General features: G+C 38.5%; 1 protein-coding gene across 3 annotated transcripts; it reads right to left on the bottom strand.

The window, feature by feature from the left end:
* Window positions 1-938: 938 nt before the first annotated feature.
* On the bottom strand, window positions 939-14,236 carry micall2a (mical-like 2a). 3 transcript variants are annotated; one of them, XM_077213359.1, is made up of 18 exons: window positions 13,862-14,236; window positions 12,900-12,948; window positions 11,034-11,175; window positions 8,955-9,283; window positions 8,706-8,836; window positions 7,988-8,512; window positions 6,845-7,041; window positions 6,435-6,513; window positions 5,853-6,025; window positions 5,665-5,760; window positions 5,488-5,589; window positions 5,089-5,150; window positions 4,876-4,999; window positions 3,906-4,008; window positions 3,656-3,729; window positions 2,259-2,373; window positions 2,081-2,127; window positions 939-1,974 (listed from the first exon to the last, which is right to left on the bottom strand). In XM_077213359.1, exons 1-18 carry the CDS (start codon window positions 14,002-14,004, stop codon window positions 1,889-1,891), a joined length of 2,577 nt encoding a protein of 858 aa, XP_077069474.1. In that variant the 5' UTR covers window positions 14,005-14,236; the 3' UTR covers window positions 939-1,888. The 3 variants fall into 3 exon arrangements, with proteins under 3 accessions (XP_077069474.1, XP_077069476.1, XP_077069475.1); XM_077213361.1 differs by having other exon boundaries at window positions 6,845-7,017; window positions 13,565-14,205; XM_077213360.1 differs by having other exon boundaries at window positions 6,845-7,017; window positions 13,862-14,205.
* Window positions 14,237-14,688: the final 452 nt, after the last annotated feature.

The following is a 14,688-nucleotide window of genomic DNA, read 5'->3' as shown; positions in this document are numbered from 1 at the left end:
AAAGAGAGACGCGTGCGCGCATGCTTGAGGTTAGCGATGGTGCATTTGAGCTGGCGGACCGATTTTTGAAATACCAGGCTGGTGACGAACAAGTCAAACCCCCGGCATCCTTTATCCCTTCAATTTCATCAGGCGGCTCATATACATTAAGCACTTGATCAGTAATGGCATCTTTTGATGGACACGGGCGGCGTGGACACGAGCATTCACCTCGGAGAATTTCATTTCATCAGCCATTCACAGGACGAATTGTTTTACTTATGAATATTAATGTCCGCCTAATTTGAGGCTGTTGTTAATGCTTGTCGCTAGGAGCTTGGCAAATCAGGTCCCATTCCTGTTAAAACCATGTATTAGACACCCCTCTGACACTAAGCCCTCGCCTTTGATTCTTAATTGCAGGAGTGCGAGCATTTGCAGGAGATGGGGCGCAAAGCTTTAATTAACTCTAATATCACACGTATTCAGTCTCGACTGTCACCCGCATCACGCGTGGCGTTCTGCACCAATATCCTCCTCGGCTCCTCTCAGCTAGAGAGAGATGGTGTTCCAAGTTCATGATCACAATTTCATGCATCTTAAATTGGGGATGGATGGCCTGTAAGCAGTGGCATGATATTAAATGTGAGTAAATTATCTTAATGCATTTTACTAAAACCCATATTAAATGATGGCTGTATAAACGGCCGTTTTACAGCATGAGCAATGATAGGAACAACAATTATGGTTGCTGCAGCTAGCGTGGTGTCATTTTAATTTTCGGAGAAGGGAACCATCTAGAAGTGTGGCATAAACTGGGCATTTTGGTTATTGTGCACTTCTGACCATTTCTGCATGGATGGGGTTTTCCATTTAACGTTTTTAGGCCTCACAATTCACGTGCGGAAATCTGAAATTCAGAGATTATGAGCATGAAAACAGTTGCTGTTACAATACACTAAGAAACTTCATTAAGATTTATTGGATAACTCATTTTAAAAGTCAAATATACAATAAATAAGCACATCCATTTATAAAACATCTCTCAAAAGGACTTTAAAAACTTCTTAAAACATTCCATTAGTGGGTTTTCTCAAAACTGTTTGGTCAAATACTTATAGTCCATCCAACGATGTCTTTTATATGGTGTTTAAATATATTTCTTAGTTAAATGAGGAACAGTTTTAATTGAGCTAGATTTAATAGACCAATAATACGTGCCTCTCTAGCACACAAGCTCATCTGCGGTCTAATCTCCAGCTTGATTTTGCATTCTCAGGAATATAAAATAAAAAAACTGGAAAACGCTGATAGAAATGCATGCAAGCTCATAGTGCCCCCTTTAGGTCACTGCACGCACTGCATCTTGAAGACACTAGATTTAGCAGGCAGCACAGTTCAACTTTTTTTTTGGAGGTTAGGGTTAAATTAAGACGCTCCAAAGATTCTTGGATCACAGTCAAGAAGCATGCTTCATCCAATCTTGGACATCTGTTTATCTGCTAATATAAGTTACCATTTACAAGTGGGGGTGTAAGAAAAAAAAGAAAGAAAAAAAAAAACAGAAAAGAAATGTACATTTTGAACAAATATTCAAACTAGCCCACGCATTTAAAGCGAAGGCAAAAATAAGCAAATACTGTAGGACCAAAAATGTTTTACACTTAAAGCAAATAATTAGAACAAGCATTAGCTAAATCAAATAAGTGAAAACTATCAGAACATGACCAGAATAATAGAAAAAAGAAAAAGTGTTATTAAAGAAACATTTTGCTCCAGGAACTCAAACTACCTCACTGAGCTGCTTGAGAGAGTTGTGATGCTTAGTCCCAAACCTTAGGTGAAATGTGGACTTGGATCACTGTACAAGATCTGGATCTGGATCACTGCACTCCAGTAGATCTGAAGTTCACTCTCCCATTGAAGCTTTTTTACTTCTCCGTCTAAATAACTTTGAGAAGGACGACTTGCGTTTGTTTTTAAACTTCTGAAGACCTGCACCCAGACAGAAACAAAGAACCTGTTCAACTAAATGTTCTCTGCCGATTCAAGCTCAGAGTAAATTTGACAAGATCAAAACAACGAGAGCAAAAGTTCTCACCTAGTCTTTGCATCATTTCGTTCAACTGTTGATCTTCCTCCTCCTCCCTTGAAATATGACATTACATTTACTTGTCAGAATTACATTTAAAAATGTGCAACTTTTTAAATGTGGTTAACCTTCACTTGCAGTAGCACTCAAAAAGTATAGCATTTCATGTGGTTTCTTCAGGACTTACCGTAACCGGTCCTCCTCCAGCCCCTCAACAATGGCGTTCCTGTCATTCACGATCTTCATCAGTCTGTTCAACAGCTCTGTTTCCCTTCTTTTCTCATCCAGAGTCTTGAGAGGTTCTAACAGCCGGACACACAAACACATTGGGTTTCCATGTTTTATGGGGACCTTTCAATGATTTTTATGCTGTACATACTATATATTCTATCTCCTTACACTAACCTTACCCATCACAGAAAACTTTCAGCATTTTAAATTTTCAAAAAAACATTTAGTATGATTTATAAGACCTTTTTTTCACAGAGACCAAAAAAATGTCCCCACAATGTAGGGAATACCTGAACATGCACGTTGCGGCTTTTTCCACAGTCTTGTAAAACATGCAAAATGAGACCAAGCATACTAAACTAGTACTGCTTTTTTAGAGAATAGTTGACATGTTGATTTAATTTTGTATCACTTTTCAAATCCTGTTAAAATCACAATGAATTATTTGAAGCAACAGACAGGTCTGAGAACTGACTCCATGTGTCACAAAAGATCTATGAATAAGATTTATTTATAATTCGTGTTCATTTCTAAATGTAGACTTACCATAGCAACCAAAGAGTGAAGACATGTCTCTCAAAGCAAAATTAAAAAGCTCATTGTAATTTATGAAAGTTTAGTGCAGAGCATACGGTTAACCCTTTAATAAATAAACATTATTATTAATTTGACCATATTGTAAGACATTAATTTGTAAATGCATTCCTTGAGTGCAAGTCCCTTTGTACTGATTGAGACGAGGGTCATAAAATTTCAATTTTGCATAGTTTTATATTAAGAAATATTATTTTAAATGGATTCCAATGAAAACAGTACTTAAGGTCTTAAGGTTAAGGTTAAAGGTAAAAGCTTAAGGTCTCTAAGCTTAAGGTTCACTGTAAGAATTTTTTTTCATAATTGATCACAACTTTGTTCCATTTGTTCAAGTTTCTGTTGATTAAAACAATCTCCATTGTAGTAACTCAAAATTAAGGGAACCAGGTAACCAAGATAAACCATTATATTTTTCCAGTGTACTTGCAGGGGAGAGTTGATTTACCTTTATATTAATTTGGGAGAACTTTCAAAAATCGGTTGGCACAACTACAACTATTGAAGTTGAGAACTCAAATGCTTTGCAGCTAGTTGCTTTATTTTTTAAGTTCACTCAATTTTTTTTTTTACAGTGCAAAATGAAACATTTCCAGTTTGACATTAATCCAGCATGATCACTGGAAGGTTCTTAACACAAATAAACCATTTCATTGACATTGTTCACTCCCCCTATATCACCTGTCCATTGCTAATGGCAAAAAAAAGTTGACAAGTAATATTTACAGAATATTGCACTGGTTAACCTGGCTTCATTTTTACCTGGTTTATTGATTAACCTCCTGAGCTCTCCTTCTACTCCCGGCTGCTGCTCCTCCAGATCCTGTGTTCTTGCTCTGAAAGAGATTGAGATCTGTAAGGGCCAAATTTGACAGCAAGCAGACACACTAGCCGCTTTTCTCCCTTATTGTTTATTAGTCAATATTAAGAATGTTGGAAATGTTTTCATCCAGAAAAATAAGACAGCTAAATTAAATTACAATTGGTGAATACAGTATAAGGGATCACTTACATGTACATCAACTCTGACTCCCTGCGGATGTAGCTTTGTTTTTTCCGAATCAGGTTAAACCAGTCCACCATCAAGGGATCCATCAGAAGGTCCCCATGACCCTCTGTAAAACAGTCCAAAGTTACCAAGGACACCAGGGTCCTAAATACACTCTTCACATCCAACCACATAAGAGACACCCCACCTCAGGCCACAATTTAAAGTGCTCTGGAGATGGACATCTCCAAATACTCACTTTCAACTTCTATTTGAGCTATGATTGAATTCTATTTGTCTCCTAATAGAGCACTGTAATACGGTCTAAAAAGCATGTTTTCCATTGACATTGCCTTGAGGTGGTACAAAAAACATACAAGTGCAATCATACACGCACACACACAAACTTAATTTCATCAAGTGGTGGTTTTGGCCTTGGTGGCAGCGAGAGGCAGTCAGGTTCAATAAAATCCCACCGGCTGCTAGCAGCAGGACAGGTGACTGGATATGATATTTCTGTGCCATGATGACCTTGAAAAGAGCCAATCAAGTGCCCTTGCCCCACACAGCTAGCAGTCTCTCATTGGAGCCCACTGCCTCTTCTCCATTTTCATCCCAGCATCCCACAGGAGGAGAGGGAGCTTCCTCTGCGCCTCGCCTCATTTGGCCCTGGCTGCTGGAATCGAGAGCCTTTTATTGGCCACAGCCTTCCCCTAAAGGCTACATCGAAATTCCGACTCCCAGGTGGACGGGCTCAGCTAACAGGTTTGGAATGAGTGCGCGTCTCACAGAACTCAATGAACCATCCACACACACACAAGGTGCTGCAACATGCCGTGTAAAACACAATCTTGAACAGCACCAAAAGGAACATCTGATATCCCAAACAGCTTATTTTGTCCTAAACAACCTTGAACGGGACCTTCAAATTTGACTTCAACTTGGAGAAATGAGGAACACAACCATTACGTGAACTACTAATCTAATCTTATACCTTCTTCATAAATGCGAAGTCTCATCTCCAACTCCACACCTTCATTCTCCAAATCATGCAGATTGTTCTCAATGTCCTGTAGCTCTTTTGAGATCTGATCTGGTGTGATGTGGCAAGGCTTTATCTGTACAGACACATAATACAATTAAACCATGGTGATGAGATATTTGACCATTTGGCAAAGGACAGTATACAACATTTGCAAAAACTTACAGTAGGTGACCTCGTTTCAAGCAGCAAGCCATTTTTGGATGAAATATTTTCATTGTCGTAACCTAAAATTATTTAAAAAGACAAAACTTTTTTTGGCGTATGAAAAGCTGAAGGCTAAACATTATGGAGCCCTGAGAAATGGTGGTGGAAAAAATATATTTAAAAACTATATTTAAAAACCATCACCATGTCCCTTTTAGGGGCTCCACAAAAATGTGAAATATGCATAAATTACTGCAAATTTTTTTAGATTCAACAAACAGAGCTTAGACCATGCTTGTGGTTTAGATGGTGAATCACTAACTACAAGATAAAAAGCAATGAATTTCATCATGTGAACCATTCCCTTAAGGTTTAATAATAAAAATAATTGTTACCATAAGTTTAGAAAATGCTTACTGGACATCGCCGACCTGCAGCGAGTTTGTTTTGGAGATGAAGGTTTGTGACAGGACAGAGAGGGCAAGACACACGAGGACAAGGAACAGTCGGGTTTCAAACCTGTGGTCAAAAGAAAAGTATGATAATCATAAACGCAAATCTTACCATGCTGCAACTGATGTGGCCTGGACTTACCCTGCCCATGACAAGTCTCTCCCAAACATGAGACAACAGGACTGAATGGCTGGATAGGGGCAGAAGAACCTGGCGGTGTACATGCTCCATTTTGGGCTGAGAGGGAAATAAACGGTAAACCACAAATACTAGAGGTACCTTGAACACTGCATGGAGTTTACCACTTTAACATGGTGTGACTGGCTTACCCCAGGTCCCTTGCTGCTGTTCCCTTTCAGTTTTCAGGGCAACATTGTTGGAGCAATGAGAGTTGTTTGATATAGAGGAGGTTGGAGCTCTTGAAGTATCTTGGACCTTCAAGCAATGTTCACTTTTATTTTTTCCACAAGTCAACAGGACATCCTTGGCATCACCATGAGATCTACAAAAAGCAAAATAACTTCACTACAACAGGACTAAGACTCAAAACCATCATTTCAAACCAGCATAAGCCAACGCTCACCTTAGACACAGTAGACGCAAATAAAACTAAAAGAATGATCAGAGGAACTCAAAGTAAGAGTCTAGTGTTTCAGAGGGGGCTGGTTTAGGCGCAGCACTCCTTGGGACTGCTGAGGATTGGGGATAGATCGAGCGGATGCACTCGGAGGCAGTCAAACACTATGGGTGAGGCATGAGCCATCCGCCGGCTAGAGAATGGATACATGAAAGGCCCCACTGTCAGTACTCTAGCTCTGAAGTGTCATTGGAGCTCACACCCGAGTGACTTTGCCTGCTTCCCCTCGTGTGGATTAGAACGCATTAGGGAGAACTAGGCTGATCAAACTTACTTTAGTCTTGGTCCATTTGGAGGTGCCTTTGGCTTTGATCTCCAGTCAGTTGGGGCGTCGCAGCTCTGAACATCTTTCGCTGAAGCAGAGGGAAAAAGTTATGGCAAACAAAAAGCACGAGTCGCACAACATCAAATTATGCCATTTGAAGCCGTGCCGTCAAACAGAAGGGATTAAAATACTGCAGGGCAGAAATCAGTCTTAAGATTCAATCTTCCTGACTACATGGAGACAAAAAACAACAATGGATCCTAGCCCATGGCTTAATTTAACCGCTTTCCTGCCTATGTTCTCATCTCACACTTATTACGTATGTTTATGGAAATATTTCCCATGTGACCTTTAGAAACCATTTTTTTTTTAAAGACCACAATCCATATAAACAAAGGTCATCTGTGAGCGAACACCACCTTTGGCAGTAGAAAGCAGCAGAGATGGAGGTCTGCTGCGCTCCTTGCTGATGGCACTGAGGTAGAAGGATTCTTTGCTGTTCACGCTGCTACTGCTGATAGAAGGGCTGGATGGAGTGGCCTGATACAAGCTCCTTCCTGTTGCATCGCGTCCGTGCAACTCCTGCCTCCAGCTGGACACCTCAGCAGAAGAGCATCTGATTTTTATCGTATGAGAGACATTCAGAATTCACACCATGATCATGCGTACAATAGAAGAACCAGCTAAACTGACACTACCGTTCAAAAGTTTGGGTTCAGTATGTTTATGTATATATATTTGAGTGATATTCTGCCACTTTTGAGTTTTGATCATTACCAAAAAACCATATGTGGCAAGTTATTAAACTTACCACAGTTTCCACAAAAATATTAAGCAGCACAACACTGATAATAAATGTTTCTTGAGCAGCAAATCAGCATATTAGAAAAATTTCTGAATAATCATATGACACTGAAGACTGGAGTAATGATGCTGAAAATTCAGCTTTGCCACAGGAATAAATATCTTATATATTAAAATAGAAAAGTTACTTTAAATTGTGATATCACAATTTTAACTATTTTGATCAAATAAACAGCATTGGCGAGCATAAATTAAAAAATTAAATAAAAATTTGTACAAACTCCAAACATTTGAATGGTGGTGAACTGAATGGTAATTATTTGTCTACTTAAAACATATGATCTCATTTCTCACCAAGCCTTCATTAAAGCATTTTACAGTTTGTCTTTAAGGCCAGGTTAAATCTTAAGCTAAGCAATGTTTTACACTTGTAATTTTTAAAAGGTGTCTAGAACCTCTTTTGAAAAAACATGCAGATGCTTGAACTGCAGTGCTGTACTCGCCAAATCAATGTTATTAAATCAGTGTTATTAACCTTGTAAATATGCAAATAAGAACATTTACACATGGTTCGAGAAATCCTGAAACCAAAATACCCAGGATTTACGAACAGTGACAAACAACCCAGACTTTTAAAATGATGTAGGGGTAAATTTCTGATGTGAAAAACCAAATAGATAATTTTTCACCTGAGAAATTGATGATCACTGATCAATAATACTTTAAACCATGACAGCAATCATAAGTAAGTCACTCACTGCCGGTGTGCTCCTGGGTCACTATTAAGTGCATTATTGTTATTTCGGTTTCCTTCAAGTAGTTGTTTTCCCTTTGTCAGTGCAGTGAGTGCACTGGTTCGGTCTTTCTCCTCCATCTTCAAACTGGCGTTCTGAATGGTGATGGACTCTGAGAGGCCTGACTGCTGTCTTGCGGTGGGCCGGTGCTCTGCTGCTGGGCCACAGGACTGAAAGAACTTCTGCCTGGCTGCCTGAGTCCTCTGAGCAGAGGTCGTCCATGACTGTGGAGCGAGACTGAGCTCAACTGGTCTGGGCACAGCCTTCACGGGTGTAGATAACACAGAGGTGTAGCGCTGTGAAGATGGCTGATCTCCACGGTCAGTTTTGGGTACCAAATCACCGAGCGTAAAGCCACTGCTCTTAAAAGGCTTAACAATAGGCTTGAAGCCATTTTGGCCATGTTGGTGAATAGTGCAGACCAGTGAGCCAGTGTCCGCTCCCAGTTTATATGCCCCAGATTTCAGTGTGCCATAGCATACACTACACCTGTTTAAGAGAGAGAAATCAATAATAATAAAAAGTTACAGTACTTTACCATTGTTTTAAATTAGAAGTCTACATTGCAATAAAATAACTAAACAGTGCAGGATAAGTTACAGTACTTGCCAAATTGCCATACTTATCAATATTTATGAGCAATAATAGCCATGCTTCCCAAGCACCAGCAATGAAAACTCACTTAAAGCAGCTCCGGTGGTAAAGTTTCCCATCTACCAGGTGCCTCTGGACCAAATGCACATGATTTCCACATACTGCACATTCACTGTTCAATGTGCCGGTCTTATTGGAGCTCTCCGCCAAAACAGTTTTCTACAAAAGATCAGATGAATGAAAGCATTCCAAACTAAAAATCAATTTTCCAAATCATGACTGAATCATTCTAAACTTTTTTTTATGTTGAATAATCAAGGGAAAGCCAAATTGACACCTTCTCAGCAGCTCTGTGTGGTTGTGGAGATCTCGCTCTGAGCGGTGCGACAGGCGCCTGCACACATTTCGCCCCTGGAGATTTCTGCCAGTCCGTGCCAGTCTGCCGAGCTGGAGCAGCTAGAACGTGCTTCTCTGGAGCACTTTTCTGGATGTTAAGAGATGGAGGATGGTTGTCTCTGATACTTTTTGGCATTTCGGTTTGAGGAGGACGGTTCTCTGTATTTGTTTTGAGATTGTGGTTTTTGGCAACCACAGGCAGATTCTTCTTCTCTGATGGCACCTCCTTTGAGTCCTCAGCATGCCGCTTGATACCTCCTACTCCCCCGACTGAATATAAGAGATCATCGAGAAGAAAGTCTTAGAAATATGAATACATTGCATTTTTCTAATCATGCACTACCATTATTTTTGCAGTATATTGTGCACAGAATGCAAACTATTTGTATGCATAGAATAGTCAAAATGTGCCGTATACAGAGCACCACACTAAAGATATTCCTGCATTAATCCAGGTAAATTTTCTTTTCAAAACGCGCTCCGTCAACATTAGCTTGCAAGTGCTTTCCAAAATAAGTTTATCATCCGTACTAAAACATCAGAAAACAAATCTTACTGCACATGGATAATAGTAATAGAAGCTCACTGAGATGATAGAGAAACGAGACAAAGTCCTCATGCTATTCTTCTCGCGCAATTATTTTATTTTTTTATTATTATTACAATTATTTCATCTCTGTACAATCTTTATATTTATATTCTTTGCAAAGCAACATTTATCTTTGCAACACTGAAATTGAACAGCAAATAGCAGGCACATAAGGGTATAAACATCTATAACTACAAGACGGGTCACTAAACGTGCTTAAACGCACAAAAAAAAAAATCTGCTTTCCGCACACGCTTTCCTTTCAGCCTTCCGTCAATCTCGTCAAACTTACCGCTCGACCCACGAGCAATGCCAAGTGTGCTATTCTAACCAGTTCTCACAATAGACATCTTTTATACAGAGCCAAATTACAGACCTCTCATTAGCCAGCTGTAGATACGCATATATCTGCGTTATTTAGAGAAACCTCTCAGCTGTAGCTATAACGCAGAGTTTCTTACTTTTTAACTATTAAATGCATTTTAAGATGAAATTAAATTTAGTAAATTTATTAAATCATTTTATATATGGATTATATAATACAATTAATGCAACATACTTCAATATGATTATAGTCCTGTTAGAATGAAATAACTTCTTAATAGGATTATAAAGCTGTAGAGTAAGTGTTTTGTGTACGTGTGGTTTCAGTTGTTCCTATTTTTCGTAAATTTAGAATACAAAAAAATGTCATAATAAAATGGTGAATCTTTTTTTATCGCTCATAAGTACATTTCACGCACAAATGTGTGCGCAATTATGCTTAGTGAATGAGACACAGTGTTTTTAAATGTATCCACTTAGAGTACGTTCACACAACAACGATGTAGTAAAACCAGAAAAGCTTCCTTTTGCGTTTTTCATGTGTGAAAAAACACAATGTCAAAACGATCCCCTTTCACAAGGATCCGCGAAAACGACTAAACGCTGTATTATTCATGCCAGGCCAATAGTTGGCGATGTCACTTTGTAAAGAAACACTACACACCTATTGACTGAACATGTAATATCATGCGTGTGTTGTCACTATTTTTACAAATTCACGTTTTTGTAGTTTACACAGAAACGTTAATATCGTTATCAAAAACTTGCACCTTGAATCCCATTTTCAAAAGTTTGTTTTCAGACCCCAAAACACCTTTGACGTATAATCAACGGCCAAAACACATACAGTAAGTTTAGTTGAAAACGTTGCCATGTAAACGTACCCTCAAGTCTTCAAAAAGCTCAATTTTAAAAAATTCTGTCTCAGTGTGGAAAGGACTAAACATTGAGAAATGGATGTGCTTTCCTAAGTATCTTCAGATTAACATAGACCTAGCCTGAGATGAATACTGTATCCCACAATGCAATATTCTCAACAATGGATCAAGTTATGAGTCAAGCTAAGACATTTACAGTTAATAAGAATGGTGATAAACTCAGTCTTACTTGGTGAGCGGCCGTGGAAGTAATTATAGTACTGTGAGACATATGTGAGGATGCTGAGTCTGTCTGGGACAGGCAACGCCACCATGTCCTCTGCATCTAGAAGAGCTGGGATTCCCAGATGGTCTTCAGCCACACGGAACGCCTGGAGCACATCACACGACAGAAATCAGCCATTAAGTTCAAAAACCACATAATCCATACAGAAGAAAACAGCAATTAGACAACCACAACTACTAAAAAAAAAAAAAAAAAAAAAAAAAAAAAAAAAAAAAAAAAGAGCACACACACACGACTCCATGTGTTTATAACAACCACTGAACATCCTCATTCAATATGACCTCATATGATTGTTTCAGGCCGCCAATATCCCGCTGTGGCAACAGTTTTCTAGGGGAAAGGAACTTGGCCAATTAGTTGTAAACACAGACAAGGCACAAAAAAAAAAAAAAAAGAGTCGTCGTTAAAAATATAATAGGCCAGTAAGCAGCACAATCTGGCACCACATCAAGATGGCCCGGGCTGGGAGTGCATAAAGAATAGCACATTTCCTGTGTGGGGCCTGGGAACGGGGACAGAAGAGGAGATACGATGGCATTGTTTAGGTCTGACCTGGACACACTCATTTTACAGGATAGCTGAGGAGGGGCGGCACATCCTCCATGATGCAGCTGCAACATCCTGTTTATCTTTTGTATAACAGCACTGAGAGGCTGATTTGAACAGAGGTAAGTTAATCTTGACGGAGAGGATCAGGTGCCCTGTGGATGACGGTCACCCTTCTTTATAATGCATTAACTGGACAGACTCCACACGGCTCAGGTTCAAAACTACAGCGGAGTGCTTCCTATAGAAGTGGTGAGGGTTTGTAACAGATCTCAGAGTGTGTGGCCTATAATTTACAGTCTCTGAGGAAGCAACCAGAGAAAGAGCTCATCATTGTGACAAAGTCCCAGTTGTGGCACGTCTCGCCACCTCATTCTCTTAAGCACTTCCTGACAGGGAAGAAAAATAATTAGGTCATCAGTCCTGGTCGGACAGTGTCCCTATACTCAAACACAAATTAAATTTTCAATATAAGACAATAAAGACATACACTAACAGAAGCCAGTTTCTGGGTAAATCAAAAATTAATTCAAATAAATAAAATTTCAATATACCATATACTCTCATTTTAACCTGATATCTACTATTCTTGAAGTAAATTGAAGATTACAAGTTGCCCGTGAAAGTTAAAATGGTTAAAGCGTGGAAACTTTAAAATGGATTTCAATACATCTTTGAATCAATCAAGAGGGTGTAGTATTCAGTCTATGGGGAAAAAGAATACTTCAAGTCCTGTTAAGTCAATTTTGATGGGTTAGGATACAAAATTATTCTCTCTGTTTCAAGTTCACACAGGACAAGTGACAAGTCTGAAACTTTAGACAGTTTCGTTCAAGGTACTTTCTGCAGAAACTGAAGGATATCTTTGTCCTGCCAAAAGCTATTGCAGCAAGACTTGACCGATCAATAGACTCTTTTACTGAGCAACAAGGCTAGTCTCATTTGAAATTGCTGCAAAATTAGATCACATGCATTTCACAAGCAGTGGGGAAAGGGTCTCAAGCGCTCTTATTCAGGTCAATAAGAGAGAAACAATCCATGAATGTTGCAAACTACACAAGGCTGGGTCACAAACAAACATCCAGCCATCATGTTTCCAAAAAAATCTTTCAAAGAATGTTTAAATAATGTGTGCATTACCACAGGACAGTAGCAGACACACATTCTGTACAGGATATGGTTAAAATTGGCAGTAAAACATGCGAGCAATGAGTCACTATGTGTCATGGTTTCCTAAGATCAAGACCAAACAGAATAACTTACCAAGTGGTTGTTGTAATACACATTGTCTTTGGAGAGAGACTCAAAGTTTCTGAAAGAAAACAAGGACATGACTCACCAGACAGACACTTTGAAAAGTTTTACAATACAATTTGTATGCTAAAATAAGTGAAAGCACACAGAAATAAAGGTGGTTTCAAGGTGTAACTGCATGAAATTGTAAATTAAACATTATTGCGACAGCTTTTAAAGGTCACAAAACCTACAATATCAAACATATATATTTAACATAAGCAATCGGTCAATTGAGTCTATGGCAAAAATAACAGATAGGATGCAGCAAAAGACAATTTGTAAGTAACAATTTGAAAGTGTAAATCTCAGTTTTCACCATTTTTTTTAATAAGCCTAGCTATATTTTTCTTCACTAGTTCATTTTAAAAAGTTCTCCTCTAAATGTGATAAAAACATACTACAATAAAATATTATAGTAGTCTCATGATATTAAATCAGAAAAGCTACAAAAATAATTATAAAATAATTTAACGCTTATTAAAATATTTTAAGATCACATGTCAACTACCCATGAATCTGCCGTCATATTGCAGGATAATACAGTGGCCTCTGAAAGTTGGACTAACCACTTAAAAATGAACAATCAACACTTCATTTTACCCTGTAAAGAAACGATGATAAAGTGTACTAACTTTTCTTTGCCATTTTCTTCTGCCACTCAAATGGATGCATGAAATCTCCTCAAGTTCACAGATCTGAATATCCCAGAAAGTGTCCAAATACTTTGTCTTAATAGTGACCGGACATAGATTCAAATGTAACTGAAATGTCCAGATACTTTTTGCAGAGGAGCTATAGACCACACTAAAAAATCCCACACTCATTTTAAAACTCTTGGTATAACGTAATATTGGTATACTTTACTCTCATAGTTAGTTAACAACTTCTGCATCCTAATCAACGACCGTTTATAAATAAACGTCTCTTACATGAGGTCCGGTCTGAACTTGTGGATGAGAGCGCAGAAGGCCAGTCCATCTCTGAAAGATGTGCTCATGTTGTTGATGGTCACATCTCTATATCCATCGCACTGACTCTTACACCACTGGTGAAGCGCCTTGATAGCCGCCATCCTCTACAGAAGCCCTTACAGCCAAAACACGCGGGAGATGGTGTCTTTTAAATGACAGAAAACGAAAGACGTCGTTTGTTCGACGAAATAACGAAGCATGGGAGAAAATGACTGCGGAGACAGTGCGGGAAGTCACAGTGAAAGAGAATAAAAAGAGCGTATGTGAATAGAAAGCGGCGTTTCCACAGAGCTGTTCACTACAGCAGAGCAGCGCGCGGCACCTGTGGAATACACAGAGGAAATCAAGGGGGAGGAGCTTCAAGTCATCAATAATTAAACATTAATTGCTTTATTTGTTCTTTTTATCGAGTTTTTTTTTCGGTCGTTGGTGTATCTGTTTAATATCACAACTACAAGCATGTTCTTAATTAAGTGGAATGTGATGAAATTAAGGTCTGAAATGTATGGGCCGTTCCATGCTGTTACAGTAATCAAATGGAAGACCTACAATGAAAAAAAACTTCAACTTCTAAGTCATTTCAACTTTTACAGTTCAGTTTATACTGGACAAAGTATTAAACTAAAATTTGTAAGGTCAGAACTTGTTCTTGTCATGAAAAATAAAAGGTAAAAAAAGTTAAAAATGTGTACATTTAAAATAATTTCACCAATTTATAACATGAAAAACAGTACATTTTTATTAAAAAAAACATTTAAACGTAAATGTTTCAAACCAAATGATTA

Source organism: Siphateles boraxobius, unplaced genomic scaffold (assembly GCF_051911475.1).
Source record: "Siphateles boraxobius isolate OS27281-9 unplaced genomic scaffold, OSU_SipBor_1 66, whole genome shotgun sequence".
NCBI lineage: Eukaryota > Metazoa > Chordata > Actinopteri > Cypriniformes > Leuciscidae > Siphateles > Siphateles boraxobius.
This window is presented reverse-complemented; position numbering and strand designations above follow the sequence as displayed.

Coding starts and splice junctions, on each gene's coding strand:
- micall2a (XM_077213359.1), bottom strand. CDS start 14,004: ATGGCGGCTATCAAGGCGCTTCACCAGTGGTGTAAGAGTCAGTGCGAT. Junction 12,949..13,861: donor AAGTTCAGACCGGACCTCAT/GTAAGAGACGTT, acceptor GTTTTCTTTCAG/AAACTTTGAGTCTCTCTCCA. Junction 9,284..11,033: donor CTTCCACGGCCGCTCACCAA/GTAAGACTGAGT, acceptor TCTTATATTCAG/TCGGGGGAGTAGGAGGTATC.